This window comes from Indicator indicator, chromosome 7, assembly GCF_027791375.1.
Source record: "Indicator indicator isolate 239-I01 chromosome 7, UM_Iind_1.1, whole genome shotgun sequence".
Classification (NCBI taxonomy): Eukaryota; Metazoa; Chordata; class Aves; order Piciformes; family Indicatoridae; genus Indicator; species Indicator indicator.
Genome location: NC_072016.1, coordinates 40,348,971 through 40,368,121, shown reverse-complemented (window position 1 = coordinate 40,368,121; position 19,151 = coordinate 40,348,971). Strand labels below are relative to the sequence as shown.

The 19,151-nt window shown below is 54.2% G+C and overlaps 1 protein-coding gene across 1 annotated transcript in view; it reads left to right on the top strand.

Annotated features, from left to right (window-relative positions):
• LOC128967976 (putative neutral ceramidase C) overlaps positions 1–18,926 on the top strand; it is a 35,617-nt gene extending 16,691 nt beyond the window's left edge. Inside the window, exons 7-20 of the mRNA XM_054382290.1 lie at positions 1,378–1,498; positions 2,276–2,401; positions 4,454–4,540; positions 6,037–6,141; positions 6,260–6,341; positions 6,650–6,765; positions 8,589–8,683; positions 11,224–11,263; positions 12,288–12,383; positions 13,138–13,233; positions 14,218–14,367; positions 15,162–15,221; positions 17,093–17,181; positions 18,737–18,926. Of these exons, the coding sequence (XP_054238265.1) occupies positions 1,378–1,498; positions 2,276–2,401; positions 4,454–4,540; positions 6,037–6,141; positions 6,260–6,341; positions 6,650–6,765; positions 8,589–8,683; positions 11,224–11,263; positions 12,288–12,383; positions 13,138–13,233; positions 14,218–14,367; positions 15,162–15,221; positions 17,093–17,181; positions 18,737–18,926 (1,453 nt within the window). The remainder of the gene's footprint in view (positions 1–1,377; positions 1,499–2,275; positions 2,402–4,453; positions 4,541–6,036; positions 6,142–6,259; positions 6,342–6,649; positions 6,766–8,588; positions 8,684–11,223; positions 11,264–12,287; positions 12,384–13,137; positions 13,234–14,217; positions 14,368–15,161; positions 15,222–17,092; positions 17,182–18,736) is intronic.
• The last annotated feature ends 225 nt before the right edge of the window (positions 18,927–19,151 follow it).

Below are 19,151 nucleotides of genomic sequence, written 5' to 3'. Positions count from 1 at the left end.
CTCCCCTCTCCCAGCTCAAAGCCATTGTCCCTCAGCCTGGCACTCCCAGCCCTTGGCCAAAGTCCCTCCCCAGCTCTCCTGGAGCCCTTCAGGTACTGGAAGGCTGCCCTAAGGTCTCACTGCAGCCTTCTCTTCTCCAGGCTGAACAGCCCCAACTCTCCCAGCCTGTCCCCACAGGGGAGGTTCTCCAGCCCTCTGAGCATCTTGGTGGCCTCCTCTGGAGCCTCTCCAGCAGCTCCAGGTCCTTCTTGTGCTGGGGGCCCCAGAACTGGAGGCAGTGCTGCAGGTGGGGTCTGAGCAGAGTTTAGAGCAGAGGGGCAGAATCCCCTCCCTCATCTTGATGGTCACAAGTGAGAGGCTGATGGTGTTAAGAGGAAGAGGAAGATTCTCTTTTTTGTAAGGATGAAAAGTGTTCCTTTTCTTCCTTTTCTACATTCTTGGCTCCTCCTTGTTTTTCTGAAGCAAGAGAATCCAAACCCCTCTTTACACTCGGGAAAGAGCCTGTTCAGTTTGGAAATAACTTTTGGTGGCCCTGATCATTAAGGCACTAAGTCCTTGTGGCTTCAAGAACTGGACCACCATAGCCATCAGTCCTCTTGGTCTCTTACAAGGAAAAGCTGAGAGCCCTGGGGCTGAGAGCCTGCAGAAGAGCAGCCCCAGAGGGCATCTGAGCAATGCTCAGCAAGAGCTAAAGGAGCTGTGGGGAGGGGGCAAGAGGCTGGGGCCAGGCTCTGCTGAGTGGTGCCCAGGGCCAGGCCAAGGGGCAGAAAGTGGAAGGCAGGAGGTTGGAGCTGAGCAGGAGCAGAAAGTTGTTTGTTGTGAGGGTGCTGGAGGGCTGGAGCAGGCTGCCCAGAGAGGTTGTGGAGTCTCCTGGTGTGGAGAGCTTCCAACCCCCCCTGGGCATTGTGCTGCTGGGCATTGTGCTGTGGGTGCCCTGCTGGAGCAGGGGGTTGGAGTGGGTGATCTCCAGAGGTCCCTTCCAGCCCCTAGCATTCCATCATTCTATGAAATGCCAGTGGTGATGTCTGTGTTTGTTACTCAGGGAGGCTGCATGGTTGCTACCCTCCCTTTCCTTGTAAGGCAGCACTTGGAGGAGTTCTCATGTGCTATGAAAGTAACTCCTGTTCTGGAGGTCTCACAGCCCTTGAGGCTTTTCCCATCCCAAGTGTAGGGACCAGCTACTTCCAACCACTCCCCGTTCCTATGGCAGAGGAGAAGGGGAGGAGAGACTCCCTCCACCTGCCCTCCTCAAGCCATCCCCAAGGTACCTGCAGCCTATGTTTGTACTCTCCCACAGAGAATTCTCCCCCTGGGCCACCTGTCAAAGGCCAGACTGACCAAGAGGTTTGCTTTGTGTGTGCTCCTCCTCCCCTGCAGCTGGTTTGCAGTGCACCCAGTCAGCATGAACAACAGCAACCGCCTGGTGAACAGCGACAACGTGGGCTACGCCGCCTGCCTCTTCGAGCAGGAGAGGAACAGGGGCATGCTGCCTGGAGAGGTGGGGGCCTGGCCCTGCTGCAGAAACCCATGGGCAGTGCTGGGGGACAACAGGGTGACTGTGAGCCAGCAGGGTGTCCTCCTGGCCAACAAGGCCAATGGCATCCTTGATGGCAGGAGAAGTGTGGCCAGTAGGGCCAGGGAGGGGATTCTCCCCTTCTGCTCCTCTCTGGTGAGACCCCACCTGGAGTACTGCATCCAGTTCTGGAGCCCCTAGGCCAGGAAGGCTCTGGAAGGGCTGGAAGGGGTCCAGAGAAGGGCCACCAGGATGAGCAGAGGGCTGGAGCTGCTCTGCTGTGAGGACAGACTGAGAGAGTTGGGGTTGTGCAGTCTGGAGAAGAGAAGGCTCCGAGGTGACCTTCTTGTGGCCTTCCAGGATCTGAAGGGGGCTCCAAGAAAGCTGGGGAGGGACTTCTTAGGCTATCAGGGAGTGACAGGACTGGGGGGGATGGAACAAAGCTGGAAGTGGGGAGATTCAGGCTGGATGTGAGGAAGAAGTTCTTCCCCATGAGAGTGGTGAGAGCCTGGAATGGGTTGTCCAGGGAGGTGGTTGAGGCTCCATCCCTGGAGGTGTTTGCAGCCAGGCTGGATGAGGCTCTGGCCAGCCTGATGCAGTGTGAGGTGTCCCTGCCCATGGCAGGGGGGTTGGGACTGGCTGAGCCTTGTGCTCCCTTCCAGCCCTGACTGATTCTATGATTCTAAAGCTGGGGGAGGGTCTGGAGAAGAGGGCTGGGGAGGAGCAGCTGAGGGACCACCTGACCACCTCTGCTTTTGGCAGGGCTCCTTCGTTGCTGCCTTTGCATCCTCCAACCTGGGAGATGTGTCCCCCAACACCAGAGGCCCCTTCTGTGTCAACACAGGGGAGTCATGCAACAACCCCCAGAGCACCTGTCCCACGGGAGGGGTAAGTGCATCCTACCTGGTCTGTCTCAGCTTCTGGGGGGGGGGGGGGGGGGGTGGAGAAAACTCAACATGGGGCAGCAAATAGAGAGCTGCTGGTGGGCTACTGTGTGTGCAGAGCACAGGAAACCAAACATTTAGCTCTGTTTGGAGTGTTCTGGATACCTCTTTCAGGAAGTCCCTGTGTCTTGTCCTCACAGCCCTTGCTTCTGGGTTCTTCAGCCCAAGTGTCCATGTGTCTTCTGGTGAGGGGGAAATTCAAGGTGGGACAGCAAACAGAGAGCCATGTGGTGGGCTGCTGTGAGTGAAGAGGACAAGAAACCAAAGATCACCTCTTTTTGGAGCATTCTGGACACCCCTTTCAGGAAGTCCCTGTGTCTTGTCCTCACAGCCTTTGCTTTTGGGTTCTTCAGCCCAAATGTCTTCTGGTGATCACATCCCCTCTCAGACCAAACAGCCCCAGGGCTCTCAGCCTCCCCTCTTAGGGCAGTCTCCAGTCCCTTCATCATCCTTGGAGCCCTCTGTGGGACTCTCTCCAGTAGCTCCCTGCCCCAATATGAGCCAGCAGAAGCTCAGGAAAGAGAGAGCTAAGGGAGCAAGCCTTGCAAAGCTGCAGAGAGAAGCAGCCAAAAGGAGACAGAACAGTTTGTGCAGCAAACTATCCCAGTCAGCAAACAGATGGAATGATATAGACAGATCTATATGATTCTTCTACAGCCAATCCCCTACTTCATTTACTCAAAGATGTCCAGAAAGTTCCTCTTCTTGTGTATAACTAAGACACTAGGATAAAGTACCAGCCTCAAACCATAACAGCCACCAAGTCTGATCAGGCTCCCAACCTTGCGGATTCATGGATTCATGGAATCATGGAATCATAGAACTGTCAGGGCTGGAAGGGAGCTCAAGGCTCAGCCAGTCCCAACCCCCTGCCATGCCCAGGGACACCTCACACTCCAGCAGGTTGCTCACAGCCACCTCCAGCCTGGCTGCAAACACCTCCAGGGATGAGGCTTCCACCACCTCCCTGGGCAACCTCTGCCAGGCTCTCACCACCCTCCTGGCCAACAACTTCTTCCTCACAGCCAATCTCCAGCTCCCCACTTCTACTTTTGCTCCAGCCCCCTCACTCCTATCCCTCCCTCACACCCTCCAAAGTCCCTCCCCAGCTTTCTTGGAGCCCCCTGCAGATGCTGCAAGGCCACCAGAAGGTCTCCTGGGAGCCTTCTCCTCTCCAGCCTGCACAACCCCAACTCTCTCAGGCTGTCTGCAGAGCAGAGCAGCTCCAGCCCTCTGCTCCTCCTCCTGGCCCTTCTCTGGACCCCTTCCAGCCCCTCCACAGCCTTCCTGGCCTAGGGGCTCCAGGCCTGGACCCAGAGCTCCAGGTGGGGTCTCAGCAGAGTGGAGCAGAGGGGGAGAATCCCCTCCCTGGCCCTGCTGGCCACACTTCTCCTGCTGCAGCCCAGGCTCTGCTTGGCTCTCTGGGCTGCAGATAATAATAACAACAGATTGCAATATCCTGGGACAAGCTGCTCATCCCCCTGGGACTCTCCAGCCTCTGGAGGACTTTTCTTTGGGGTTATACCACATAACTCTAGGTTTGCCTTATAGAATCATAGAATCAGTCAGGGTTGGAAGGGAGCACAAGGCTCAGCCAGTCCCAACCCCCCTGCCATGGGCAGGGACACCTCACACTGCATCAGGCTGGCCAGAGCCTCATCCAGCCTGGCTGCAAACACCTCCAGGGATGGAGCCTCAACCACCTCCCTGGACAACCCATTCCAGGCTCTCACCACTCTCATGGGGAAGAACTTCTTCCTCACATCCAGCCTGAATCTCCCCACTTCCAGTTTTATTCCATTCCCCCCAGCCCTGTCACTACCTGAGAGTCTAAGAAGTCTTCACCTACACCATGTGGTAACCCAGTGCCCAGCTTTGTAGGGTGGGTGGCAAGAAGCAGTTAGGTGCCACAGCCTGGCCCATCACCTGTGAACTGATCTGCAGTGCCACATGTCCTCCACAGGATCTGGTCACTCATCAGACTTCTTCTCCACAGGCAGCCATGTGCATAGCCACAGGGCCTGGGGGTGACATGTTTGAGAGCACAAGGATCATCGGGCAGCGTATCTACTCAAAGGCAAGGGTGAGTGACAGCATCAGAGTGTGGATGCCCTGTGTCACCTCAGCATCCCTGCACTTCTCTTCATGAAGATAGCAGTGGCTCTCAAGTCCCTGTGCATGGACTTGCAAGAAGAGCTTATTCAGCAAGCAGAGGTTGGCTGAGCTGCAGCATCATAACTGCTGCAGTGTCACTGAGTGCTTTGGGTTGGAAGAGACCTTAAAGAGCAGCCAGTGCCAACCCCCTGCCATGGGCAGGGACACCTCCCCCCAGCACAGGTTGCTCAAGGTCTCATCCAGCCTGGCCTGGAACACCTCCACGGAGGGGACAGCCACAGCCTCCCTGGGCAGCCTGTTCCAGAGTGTCCCCACCCTCACTCTCAACAATTTCTTCCTCCTCTCCACTCTCACTCTCCCCTCTCCCAGCTCAAAGCCATTGTCCTTATCCTGGCACTCCCAGCCCTTGGCCAAAGTCCCTCCCCAGCTCTCCTGGAGCCCCTTCAGGTACTGAAAGGCTGCTCTAAGGTCCCCCTGCAGCCTTTTGTTCTCCAGGCTGAACAGCCCCAACTCTCCCAGTCTGTCCCCACAGGGGAGCTTCTCCAGCCCTCTGCTCATCTTGGTGGCCTCCTCCAGGTCCTTCTTGTGCTGGGGCCCCAGAGCTGGAGGCAGTGCTGCAGGTGGGGTCAGAGCAGAGCAGAGGGCAGAATCCCCTCCCTGTGCTGCTGCTCTCCCTGCTCTGGATGCAGCTCAGCACTCAGCTGGCTCTGGGCTGCCAGGGACCATTGCTGCCTCCTGGGCAGTTTGTCACCACCTGACACCCCCAAGGCCTTCTCCTGCAGGCTGCTCTCCAGCCACTCCTCACCCAGCCTGGATCTGTGCTTGGGATTGCCCTGCCCCAGCTGCAGGACCTTGCCCTTGGCCTTGTTGAACCTCCTGAGGTTGGCTTGTGCCCAGCTCTGCAGCCTGCCCAGGCCCCTCTGGATGGATCCCTTCCCTCCAGTGTGTCACTTGCAAACCTGCTGAGGGAGCCTCAATGCCACTGCCCATGTCCCTGATGAAGATGTTAAACAGCACTGGTCCCAGCAGATGATTGGTCTGAGCTGGTCCCACTGGTCCCAGCAGGTGTTGGTTTGAGCTTTTAATCTCAGTGTTCCTCATCACTACATAATGTGGCTGCTGCTCCTTCTAGTCTTCCCCTCCCTCCCATGCACACATCTCAGAGGTGTCTTGATGGGTAAAACAAAATGGTGATGAAGACTCCTAACAGCACTCAGAGACATCAGGCCCTGGAAACAGGCTGCCCAGGGAGGTGGTAGAGTTCCCATGGCACTTGGGGCCATGGTTTGGTGGTCATGGTGTGGTTGGGTTGGTGGTTGGACTGGGTGAGCTCAGAGGGCTCTTCCAACCCAAACCATTCTGTGATTCTCTGATTCCTAAAGCTGCATCTCCTCAGAGCTGTGGTTCCTAATTTCTTCTTCCTTAAGGCTTTTCCTCCCTCCCTCCCCCTTGTGTGTCCCTTAGGAGCTGTATGAAGAAGCTTCCCAGGAGGTCACAGGAGCCCTGGGCACAGCTCACCAGTGGGTGAACATGAGCAGTGTCACAGTGGAGCTCAACACTACCCACACTGTAAGAGGGATGAGGAAGGGAGAAATGCTCTAATCTTCTCAGCACATTGAGAACAGGGTTTAAAATGCCTCTTTTTTTTTTTTTTTTTTCCCCTTTTTTTTCTCTCATTTTGATGAAGGCTAAAACCTGCAAACCAGCCTTAGGTCACAGCTTTGCAGCAGGGACAATTGATGGAGTGGGGGCTTTCAACTTCACCCAAGGTAGGTGCAGAAGTTTTGGGTGGGGGCAGGGGGAGAAGAAACAACTGGTTGGGAGCTTTCTCTTTTGGAAAAACCAAGATTTAGCCTCCCTGGGTTCCAGGTTCCCTCTTGGCAGCCTTGGCTGCCAAGAGGGAACCTGGAACCCAGGGAGGCTAAATCTTGGTTTTTCCAGACCACTCCAGCAAAGGTCAGAACCTCCTCAGAAATATCCCAGCCCTTATCAGCAGGGAGAGGACAATAAATGCATTTTCTGTCTGGCAGCTGCTGAAGGAACAGCATTAACAAGATGGTTTGGTTGTCCCCTCAAGGCTCAGTGGAAGGGGACCCATTCTGGGATGGAATTCGGGACATGCTGCTGGGAGAGCCATCCAATGAAACCAAAGCCTGCCACAGACCCAAGCCCATCCTCTTCAGCACTGGAGAGGTAAGGATCTGCTGCTGTGTGGCCCTGGGAAGTGCAGCTATTGCTGATCACACAGCATGCTGGGGGCTGGAAGGGAGCTGTGGAGAGCATCTACTCCACCCCCTGCTCCAGCAGGGCACCCACAGCACAATGCCCAGCAGCACAATGCCCAGGGGGGGTTGGAAGCTCTCCACACCAGGAGACTCCACAACCTCTCTGGGCAGCCTGCTCCAGCCCTCCAGCACCCTCACCCCAAACAACTTTCTCCTCCTGCTCAGCTCCAACCTCCTGCCTTCCACTTTCTGCCCCTTGGCCTGGCCCTGGGCACCACTCAGCAGAGCCTGGCCCCAGCCTCTTGCCCCCTCCCCACAGCTCCTTTAGCTCTTGCTGAGCATTGTTCAGATGCCCTCTGGGGCTGCTTTTCTCCAGGCTCTCAGCCCCAGGGCCCTCAGCCTTTGCTCCTCACAGCAGCTTTGCAGCCTGCCCTGGGCTCTCTCCAGCAGTTCCCTGCCTCTGGAACTGGGGAAGCCATGAACTGGCCCCAGGACTCCAGCTGTGGCCTGACTAGGGCAGAGCAGAGAAGAACATGTCTTGACCTCCTGGTTATACTCTTTTCAATGCTGAGCATTGCTCACATCTCCTCTGGGGCTGCTCTTCTCCAGTCTCAACAGCCCCAGGACTCTCAGCTTGCACAGAGGTGGGGCTTGGACTCCATGATCTCTTTGGTTCCCTTCTACCCCTGGCATCCCGTGATCTTGTGAGGTCTCTTCCAACCATGCAGGGCTTCTGTGTGTCTATGATTTGACTCAGTCACTTCTGCTTTCCTGATCAGATGTTCAACCTCACTGATCCTACCACCATCCTTTTTCCAGGGGCAGGGCTTCTTGGTGCCACCCTGACCTGATTTTACCACACTTTGCTTTAAAGGCACCCCTTTGGCATCAACCTTCTTGTGACAGCCTTACCCAGGGTGCTGACAGGGCCACAGGACTTGGTGGAGGGAAAATGCTTGCCCAGGGGTTTGTCTCCAAGGGAACTTCATTTTCCTGCTTGATGAGTTTCAGAAGGAAGACTTCCCCAAGCTAACTGTTTGGGGTTTTGGGTTTTTTTTTTGGTGTGGGGTTTTTTGTTTTGTTTTTGTTTGTTTGTTTTTTTGGGCAGGGTTTGTTTGGTTTTGTTTGGGGGTTTTGTTTGTTTTTGTTTGGGGGTTTTGTTCGTTTTTGTTTGGGGTTTTGTTCATTTTTGTTTGGGGGTTTTTGTTTGGTTTTGTTTGGGTTTTGGGTTTTTGTTTGGTTTTGTTTGGGGTTTTTGGTTTTGGTTGTTTTTATTTGGGTTTTGGTTGTTTTTGTTTGGGGTTTTTGTTTGGGGGTTTTGTTTGGTGTGGTTTTTTTTGCCTTTTCTTTGTTTTTGTTTGGGGTTTCGTTGTGTTAGTTTGGGGTTTTTGTTTTGTTTGGGGTTTTTTGGGGGTTTTGGTTTTGTTTGTTTTTGTTTGGGGTTTTTTTTGGTTGGTTTTTTGTGTTTGTTCTTGTTTGGCCCTCTTTTTGGGGGGTTTTGTTTGGGATTTTTGTTTGCTTTTGTTTTGTTTTTGTTTGCGTTTTTTATTTTTGTTTGGGGCTTTTGTTTGGGTTTTTTTGTTTGTGGTTTTGTTTGTTTTTGTTTGTGGTTTTGTTTGTTTTTGTTTGGGGCTTTTGTTTGTTTTTGTTTGGGGCTTTTGTTTGTTTTTCTTTGGGGTTTTTGTTTGCTTTTGTTTGGGGTTTTTTGTTTCTTTGTTTGGTTGGGTTTTGGCTTGGTTTGCTTTGGTTTTTTGCTACAAAAGTCACCCCCAGTGTTTTTCCCCCCCTCAGATGAGCTGGCCTCACCCATGGCACCCTGACATCGTGGATGTTCAGATAGCTACCATTGGATCCCTGGCCATCATCGCTGTCCCTGGAGAGCTCACGTAGGTCTCTCTTGGCTCCTTCTCTCTGTGCTGCAGCCAGCAAGGTTTCCTTCAAACCTCTTCTCTTGGGTTTATAGGGAGCAAAGCAGGCTCTCTTTAACTTTTCCCAAAGCAGTTGCTGATGATACCAAACTGGGAGGCTTGGCTGAGACACCTGAAGGCTGTGAGGCAGGAACACAGCAGGGCATGACCCAGGCAGCTCTGGCCCATCTCTGCTGGTCAAGATGCCTGCAGCCCCAGCAGCAGGGAGCTCTCTGGACATGATGGTGATGCTTGAGTCCAGCCCCATCAGCAGGCTGGCACACAGACTGCCCCAGAAGAACCAAGTGGTAGCACAAGGTCTCTTCTGACCTCTCCAGTTGGTTGGCCAGCACCTGGCACACATTGAGTGGTCTCCTGGAGCATCCTCTGCCTTCTGGTTACACAACAGAGTGCAGAGAGTGGTGGTCAGTGGTGCCAAGTCCAGCTGGAGAGCAGTGACCAGTGGAGTGCCCCAGGGATCAGTGCTGGGTCTGGTCCTGTTCAACATCTTCATCGATGACACTGATGAGGGGACAGACAGACAGACAGACGGGGTCTGCTCAGCAAGTTTGCTGATGACAGCAAAGTGGGAGGCTTGGTTGAGACACCTGAAGGCTGTGAGGCCATTCAGAGACTTGGACAGACTGAGAGCTGGGCAGGGAGGAACCTCCTGAGGGTCAGCAAGGATGAGAGCAGAGTCCTGCAGCTGGGCAGGAAGAATAAACTGCAGCAGGACAGGTTGGGAGGGGATCTGCTGGAGAGCAGCCCCAAGCAGAAGGAGCTGGCAGTGCTGGGGGGGCAGCAAGTTCTGCCTGGCACAGCAATGTGCCCTGGGGGCCAAGAAGGCCAAGGGGGTCCTGGGCTGCATGCAGCAGAGTGTGGCCAGCAGAGCCAGGGAGGTTCTCCTCCCCCTCTGCTCTCCTCTGCCCTGCTGAGGCCACAGCTGGAATATTGCATCCAGTTGTGGGCTCCCCAGGTCAGGAGGGACAGGGATCTGCTGCAGAGAGGCCAAGGGAGGGCTGCAAGGCTGCTGAAGGGCCTGGAGCAGTGCCTGGGGAGGAGAGGCTGAGAGCCCTGGGGCTGTTCAGTCTGCAGAGCAGAAGGCTGAGAGGGATCTGCTCAATGTCTGTCAAGAGCTGAGGGCTGGGGGGCAGGAAGGAAGGCACAGGGACAGCCTCTGCTCACTTGTGCCCTGGCATAGGCCAAGGGGCAAGGGATGGAAACTGCAGCCCAGGAGGTTGCAGCTCACCAGGAGGAGGAACTTCTTGAGTGGGAGGGTGCCAGAGCCCTGGAGCAGGCTGCCCAGAGAGGTTGTGGAGTCTCCTTGTGTGGAGCCTTTGCAGCCCTGTCTGGATGTGTTCCTGTGTGCCCTGTGCTGGATTCTCTGCTCCTGCTCTGGCAGGGTGGGGGGGTTGGACTGGAAGCTCTCCAGAGGTTCCTTCCAACCCCTCACATCCTGTGAGCCTGTGAAAAACACTCCACACATGGATTGGATAGGATTGGAAAGTTCAAATTGAGGAGCCCAGAACTGGACACAGCACTCAAGGTGTGGCCTGAGCAGTGCTGAGCACAGGGCAGAATAACCTCCCTTGTCCTGCTGGCTACACTATTCCTGATCCAGGCCAGGATGCCATTGGCTCTCCTGGGCACACTGCTGGTTCCTGTTCAGCTACTATCACCCAGCACCCCCAGGTCCCTTTCTGTCTGGCTTCTCTTCAGCCACTCTGTCCCCAGCCTGTAGTGCTGCTTGGGGTTGTTGTGGACAAAGTGTAGAACCCTGCACTTAGCCTTGTTCAATCTCATCCCATTGGCCTAAACTGCCACAGAATTTCATCCCATTAGGCTCTGATCACCAGGCTGGCTCTGAAGGCTTGGAAGCAAATGAAGCTACATTTACAAGACACATAAAATCTAGAACTATGATATGGATTCCTTGCCGTGGCCCTCAGAAGGCTTTCTCAGGGATTAGGATGGGCCTTGGGTGCTTCAACATTTATCCATTGGTGAAAGAGCTCTCCTGGTTTTGGCTGGGCTAGAATTGATGTTCCCACAGCTGGTGCAGTGCTGTGGTTTGGATTGAGAGTGGGAATCATGATCACCACTGATGGCTAAGGACATGGAGCTGCTGGAGAATGCCAGCTGGAGGCCTGGAGCAGGCTGCCAGAGAGGTTGTGGAGTCTTATTCTCTGAAGAGCTTCCAAACCCCCCTGGCCTTTGAGGTCCTGGGCAAGCTGCTGTGGGTGCCCTGCTTGAGCAGGGGTTGGACTGGGTGATCCCCAGAGCTCCCTTCGAACCCCACCATGCTGGGGCTTTGGGATTTCTCTCTCTCACTCTGACCTCCAGCCTCACCCTGACTACGACGCTGTGTGTGAAATGTCCTGAGGTGTTTGGGTTGAGCTCATCACAGCTGAGCAGCACTGCAAGCACTCTGGAATTTCCTGGTGGTGTATCCAGCCAGTGACCCCTGCCCTGGCTCCCTGCCTTTGTGGAAACTGACACTGTTCCCTTCATGTCCCCAGGACCATGTCTGGCCGCAGGCTACGGGAAGCTGTTAAAAGAGTAAGTTGCAGAGAAAGAGGTTTGGCCAGGTGCAGCCTATCTAAGAGAACCTCACTGGTTCTTCATACTCCTGGTTCTTCCCCTGTCTTCTCCTGCCTCAGCTCAAGGCTCTTGTGCCTCACAATTGCTTCAGGCAGCTTTTGCCTGTGCTGACTGAAAGAGCATCGTTTGTTTTGGGGTTTTGTTTGGGTTTTTGTTTTGTTTTGTTTGGGGGTTTTTGATTTTTTTTTTTTGTTTGAGGGTTTTATTTGGGTTTTGTTTTGTTTTTGTTTGGGTTTTTTTGTGGGTTTGTTTTGTTTGGGGGTTTTTGGTTTTGTTTGGGGGGTTTCGGGTTTTGTTTGGGTTTTGTTTGGGGTTTTTTTGTTTGGTTTTGTTTGTGGGGGTTTGGTTTGGTTTGGGGTTTTTTGGTTTTGTTTGGGTTTTATTTGTGTTTTGTTTTTTTTTTTTGGGGGGGTGGTTGGTTATGTTTTTTGTGAGTTTTGTTTGGTTTTGTTTGGGTTTTTGTTTTTGTTTGGGTTTTTGGTTTGGTTGGTGTGGAGGTTTGGTATCCTCCACAGAAGAGCCAAGCAGATCAAGTGTCAGTCCATTAAAGCAACACCAGCTCGTTGAGATGGGATCCAGGCAATGGTTTGGAAGTGGAGCAGGGCAGAGTTAGGTTGGACATCAGGAAGGAGTTCTGCACAGTGAGGCTGGGGAGAGACTGGCACAGGCTGCCCAGGGAGGGGGTTGAGGCTCCATGCCTGCAGACATTCAAGCTCAGCCTGGCTGTGTCCCTGGGCAGCCTGCTCTAGCTGGAGGTGTCCCTGATTGCAGGGGGTCAGCCAAGATGAGCTTTGAGGCTCCCTTCCAACCCAGTGCAAGCTGTGACTCTGGAAAAGAAAGATGCTGCTGATAATAATGTCTAATAATAATGATGACTAGTGATAACAACAACAACAATAATAGCAACCCAAGCAATAACCACAGCTCTTTAACTGTGCATGCAGCAGTTTTCAGGCGCTGAGTGATTTATTCCCTGCCTTAGGAATTTGCTTCCCACGGCAGAGCCGGAATGGACGTCGTCATTGCGGGTCTGTGCAATGTCTACACCCACTACATCACCACCTATGAAGAGTACCAGGTAATTGGGAAGCACTAAGCACACTCAGTTAATTCAGTTGGGATTTTTGGCTCTGTGGAACTATTTATGATTAGAGTCTTCTGCCACAAAGAGCTGAAGAAACTGAGGCAGCAACCATGAGACCTCCGTTGTCTATTCTGCCCTCAGTGATGTGGTCCAAGGGCCAAGGTGGTTTTGTGCCTGCAGCTGGAGGGTAAGCATGGATGGGTTTGTGTGGAAATGGCCAGATGTGCCCACTCCTGTGAGCTCAGGTCTGGTCTAGGAGCTTCTTGATGGGTTGGGTAAATGAGAAATTATCTTCACAAGGTGGCCAAGCCACCAGAAGCAGGACTGGGAGCTGGACGGTTGTATGGTGATGATTGAACGGCAGTGCTGTGTTGCTATGGGAAAGACCACAGAGCAGGTCTTGGAAGACCCACTTGGAAGGTTCCCCAAAACTCTGCTGTGGGCCACTGGATGGACTCCTTGGGTTTAGAAACTTTAAACTGGGAGGTTTGTCCAACCCAAAAAGTTGGAGGGGAGATGACCTGCCTCAGAAACCTTTGACAGTGTGAAAGGACAGGAAGAGGGACTGTCCCTCCCTGCCTGTGGTGGGTTGGGTGGACAAAGAGTGACCTCAAATTGCAGCAGGAATACTTAGGCAAGTGCTGGGCTGTCTCTCTAGCAGTAGAGGGAGACAATAAACCCTTGAGGTGTGGTGCAGGTCTTGAACCAGTCCTTCAAGCCCTCATTTTCTAACCCTGTCCTTTGCTAGGCTCAGCGCTACGAGGCGGCGTCAACAATTTATGGGCCACACACCCTTGCTGCTTACATCCAGCTCTACAGAGGACTGGCCAGGGCCATTGCCACGGTAATTCAAGTGGTCTCTGTGTCACCTGCTGCTCCACATGCTTAGATGTACACTACAGGTGGTGGGGGGAGTGACCTGCTGGAAAGCAGCTCCAAGGAGAAGAACCCCAGAGTCCTGGTTGGTAATAAGTGCTCCATGGGACAGCAATGTGCCCTGATGGCCAAGAAGGCCAGGGGTGACCTGGGGTGCATTAAGAAGAGTGTGGGCAGCAGGTCAAGGGAGGTTCTCCTGCCTGTCTACTCAGCTCTAGTTAGACCACATCTGGAATATTGTGTCCAGTTCTGGACTCTCCAGTTCAAGAGGGAAAGGGATAGATTGGAGAGAGTCCAACAGAGAGCTACAAGGGTGATGAAGGGACTGGAGCAGCTCTGGGAGGAGCAAAGGCTGAGAGCCCTGGGGCTGAGAGCCTGCAGAAGAGCAGCCCCAGAGGGCAGCTGAGCAATGCTCAGCAAGAGCTAAAGAAGCTGTGGGGGGGCAAGAGGCTGGGGCCAGGCTCTGCTGAGTGGTGCCCAGGGCTAGGCCAAGGGGCAAGGGGCACAAAGTGGAAGGCAGGAGGTGGGAGCTGAGCAGGAGGAGAAAGTTGTTTGGGGTGAGGGTGCTGGAGGGCTGGAGCAGGATGCCTAGAGAGGTTGTGCAGTGTGAGAATCACAGAATCAGAGAATCAGAGAATCATAGAAAGAATCAGAGAATCACAGAATTCCAGAATCTTAGAATTATAGAATCACAGATTCAGAGAATCATAGACTCACAGAATCACAGAACCAGAGAATCAAAGAATCATAGGATCACAGAATCAGAGAATCAGAGAATCACAGAATCATAGAATCACAGAATATTAGGTGCTGGAAGGGACCTCAAAATATCATCCAGACCAACCCTCCTGCCAGAGCAGGGGGGGAAGAGCCACAGCAGGGGTGTGCCTCGCCAGGGAGTTGCTGGTTACCAAGATGTGTGCATGATGAGTTCATCTTCCCTCCCCACCAGAACACAGTCCAGGACTTGCCACCTGGTCCAGAGCCCCCAGTTTTCAACATAGCCAACCTCACCCTGGTGCCAGCTCTGGCGGTGGATCGCGCGCCGCCCAACACGACCTTCGGGGACGTGCTCCAAGAAGTGAGGCCACAGTACCAAGTGGTGAGAGCTCCAAGGCTTTCCTTCCAACTGCCTTATGTTCTGACCCCTCAGCTGGAAAAGTCCTCTTCTGTTCCTGAGGGTTGTGGTGCTCTCAGACCACAAAGATCTCCTTGCTCTGAGCACAGACGATTGAAGAGGAGAGAGGAGGTGTGCAGGGCAGGGTCACTGTGATGAGCAGGGCTGAAATGGCTGAAGGAGGAGGGAAATAGCAGCCCTGCACTCTTCCTGGCATGGCACCACAGGATGGGTTGGGTTGGAAGGGACCTTCAAGATCATCCAGTTGCAACCCCCTGCCATGGGCAGGGACACCTCCCACCAGCCCAGCTTGCTCAAGGCCTCATCCAGCCTGGCCCTGAACACCTCCAGGGAGGGGGCAGCCACAGCCTCCCTGGGCAACCTGTTCCAGTCTCTCCCCACCCTCACTCTCAACAATTTCTTCCTCCTCTCCAGTCTCAGTCTCCTCTCTCCCAGCTCAAAGCCATTGTCCCTCATCCTGGCACTCCCAGCCCTTGCCAGAAGTCCCTCCCCAGCTCTCCTGGAGCCCTTCAGGTACTGGAAGGCTGCTCTGAGGTCTCCCTAGAGCCTTCTCTTCAGCCCCAACTCTCTCAGTCTGTCCCCATAGGGGAGGTTCTCCAGCCCTCTGCTCATCTTGACCTCCTCTGGACCCACTCCAAAGGAAAGCCAACCCCAAAAGCCACAGCCAAAGCACTAAAAACTCCTATGGCATCTCCCAGGAATGCTCTCCTGTGCCATGTGCAGCTCAGTCTATAAGTGAATCTCCATTTTCCCCCCAGAGTGAAGTTGCTGAAGTCACTTTTGTAGGTGCCAACCCCAGGACTTCTGCAGAGAATGTGGTAAATATGAGAGGGTACTGCTGGAGCTGGGGAGCTGTGGGGGGAGGGGATATTTACAGAATGGCAACGTGGTGAAAGTTGGAAGGGAGCTCTGGAGAGCATCCACTCCAAGCCCTGCTCCACAGCAGGGCACCCACAGCAGCTTGCCCAGGAGCACAATGCCCAGGGGGGGTTGGAAGCTCTCCACACCAGGAGAACTCCACAACCTCTCTGGGCAGCCTGCTCCAGCCCTCCAGCACCCTCACCCCAAACAACTTTCTGCTCCTGCTCAGCTCCAACCTCCTGCCTTCCACTTTCTGCCCCTTGGCCTGGCCCTGGGCACCACTCAGCAGAGCCTGGCCCCAGCCTCTTGCCCCTGCCCACAGCTCCTTTAGCTCTTGCTGAGCATTGCTCAGATCCCCTCTGGGGCTGCTCTTCTGCAAGCTCTCAGCCCCAGGGCTCTCAGCCTTTGCTCCTCACAGAGCTGCTCCATGACCTGCAGCATCTTTGCAGCCTGCCCTGCACTCTCTCCAGCAGTTCCCTGGAGCTCTGGGACTGGGGAGCCCAGAACTGGAGCCAGGAGGCAGCTGTGTCCTTACTTGGTCAGAGCAGAGGTGGAGAACCACCTCCCTTGACCTGCTGGCCACACTCTTCTTCATGCACCCCAGGAGCCTCCTTGGCCAATGCAGTTACTCCCTGGTACATTTTGATCTTTGCCATTCAGGTTTCAGGAGGAGGATTGTGTGCTCCCAGGGCCTTTTCTCCTTGAAAAAAGGAGAAGGAGCAGAGAGCTTCTCCCTTTAGCATCTCCACTGGGAATTCACACCCCCAGAATGTTTCTGGGGCAAAGTTCTTAGTTTGGTCAGATGGACACCACTGATGGATCTCTTCCTAGTTCTGAAGGCACCCAGGTTGTGCATTGGGCCAGACCCTTTCTGTGTTGGTGTCCAGGGCCACCCAGGCATGGCCAGCACAGTCTCTGCTCTCCATCCTCTCAGCCTGATGCACTGTTTTAATACAACAATGACAAGCCTCCAACTCCTCCCAGCAGCCCTGGCACAGGCACTGGCAGTGAACACCTCACCTCTCCATCCTCTCTCCACTGACTGAGTTCTTTGCTTATTCTTTGCATCTTCTCAGCTTACATTTGTGCTTTGGCAGCAAACTGCAAGGATTTGTGCCTGCCCTGCCCACATCTGCCAGTGAAGCACAGAGGGAGAACCACAGAGTCATGGAATGGTCTGTGTTGGAAGAGACCTCCAAAGCTCATCCAGTCCAGTCCCTCTGCACTCAGCAGGGACATCCCCAACTAGATCAGGCTGCCCAGGGCCTCATTAAGCCTTACTTTAAGTATCTCCAGGGATACTACACCTCCCTGGGCAACTGTTGCAGTGTTCCAAATCTGCCCTTCTCCAGTTTGAAGCCATTGCTCCTGGTCCTGTCCCTGCAGGCCTTTGGGAACAGTCTCTCTGCAGCTTTCTTGTAACCACCTTCAGGTCCTGGCAGGCTGCTCTGAGGTCTCCCTGGAGCCTTCTCTTCTCCAGGCTGAACACCCCCAGCTCCCTCAGCCTGTCCCCACAGCAGAGCTGCTCCAACCCCCTGAGCATTTCCATGGCCTCCTCTGGACCCTCTCCATCAGGTCCAGGTCCTTCCTGTGCTGAGGGCTCCAGACCTGCACACAGCACTGCAGGTGAGGTCTCCCCAGAGCACAGCAAAGTGGCAGAATCTCCTCTCTGCATCTCTGGCAGTGCTGCTTTGGATGCAGCCCAGGATGTGATTGGTTTTCTGGGCTGCAGGTGCACAGGCCCTCCTCCAGTTTCCACAGTGCCACAGCAGAGTGGGGACATGCCTGTCCCTTCCCTGCCTACCTGACTCTGTCCTTTTCACTGCAGACTGAACACAACTTCCTGACGGTAGAGAGGCACAACAGCAGTGCAGCCAGCTGGCAGGTGGTACAGAATGATGCCTCCTGGGACACCAGGTGGGTGCCCTGACCAGATTTCCCTCTTCCATGGGCTCCAGGTAGTGATTTGGTTTTAGCTTAGAATCACAGAGCTGTCAGGGCTGGAAGGGAGCTCAAGGCTCAGCCAGTCCCAACCCCCTGCCATGGGCAGGGACACCTCACACTCCAGCAGGTTGCTCACAGCCACCTCCAGCCTGGCTGCAAACACCTCCAGGGATGAGGCTTCCACCACCTCCCTGGGCAACCTCTGCCAGGCTCTCACCACCCTCCTGGCCAACAACTTCTTCCTCACACCCAATCTCAATCTCTCCACTTCTACTTTTGCTCCATTCCCCCAAGTCCTATCACTGACACCCTCAAAAGTCCTTTATCAGCTAACTTGAAGGGCTTCATTTCACAGCTGCCAGCTGTATGTTGGTCTTGTCCCTGTGGATGATGCTTCCTGGAGATGGATTAGTTCTTGTTTGGGTGGTGAACTTGTTAAGGCCACAAGAATCAGTTTTTTCTCTTGACTCTGGCTTATCAAGGGACCACAGAGTGGTTTGGGCTGGAAGAGAGCTTTGAAGGTGACCCTGTCCAACTCACCTGCAGTCCGCAGGGGCATCTTGGAATGGGTTGCCCAGGGAGTTTAGTTGAGGCTGGATAGGGCTCTGTGCAACCTGATCTAGTGGAGGATGTCCCTGCTGAGTGCAGAAGAGGTTGGGCTGGATGAGCTTTGGAGCTCCCTTCCAACACAGGTGGTTCTAGGATTCTATGATCTGCAACCAGAGCAGGTTGCTCACAGCCCCACACAACCTGACCTGCAATGGTCCAGCCATGGGGCAGCTCCCAACTCTCTGGGCAACCTGGGCCAGGCTCTCCCCACCCTCAGTGTAAAAATGTCTTCCAGTTACCAAGCCTAAATCTCCCTCAGTTAGTTTAAACTCCTCGTTGTGCCCCTCATTGGCACTATCAAAAGAAGAGCTGATTCCTCTTTGTCTTCCCAAGTGCTCCATCATGGCTGGATGAAAAATCCCTTGCCTCTACTGCATCCAGCTCTGGAGCCCTCAGTGCAGGAAGGACATATACCTGATGGAGAGGGTCCAGAGGAGGGCCATGAAAATGATCAGGAGGTTGGAGCAGCTCTGCTATGTGGACAGGCTGAGGGAGCTGGGGGTGTTCAGCCTGGAGAAGAGAAGGCTTCAGGGAGACCTCAGAGCAGCCTGCCAGGACCTGAAGGGGCTACAAGAAGGCTGCAGAGGGACTGTTCCCAAAGGCCTGCAGGGACAGGGCCAGGGGCAATGGCTTCAAAGCAGAGCAGAGCAGATGGAGATTGGATGTGAGGAACAAGTTCTGCAGCAGGAGGCTGCTGGAACACTGCAAGAGGTTGCCCAGGGAGGTGGTTGAGGCTCCATGGCTGGAGATCTTCAAGGGGAGGCTGGAGAGGGCTGTGGGCAACCTGATCTAGTGGAGGATGTCCCTGCTGAGTGCAGGGGGGTTGGGCTGGCTGAGCTTTGGAGCTCCCTTCCAACCCAGAACATTCTGTGCTTCTGTGATTTTCTTGCTGACCACAGTTTTTTGGTCTGTCTGCCAGATTCTACTGGACCAAAGGATCCCTGGGTAGGAGCAATGTTACCATCCAGTGGCACATCCCTGGTGGCACAGAGCCAGGCCTCTACAGGATACGCTACTTTGGGCACTACAGGAGAAGAGTCTCCATCTTTCACATTGTCACTGTCCCATTTGAAGGCACATCTGCAGCATTTGAAGTCACAGCTCCATAGGAGGCCTCCTCACTTATGGAAGGCATTCATACCCTCATGCCATCAGACAATCACAGAGTGGGTTCCAGAGATCACCCACTTCCAACCCCCCTGCCAGAGCAGGGTCACCCAGGGCAGGTCACACAGGGACACATCCAGGTGGGTTAGGAAAGCCTCCAGAGAAGGAGACTCCTTTCCTCTTCTCCTTCTCTCTATTTCCCCCTCTCTCTCTTCACTGTTCTGTCC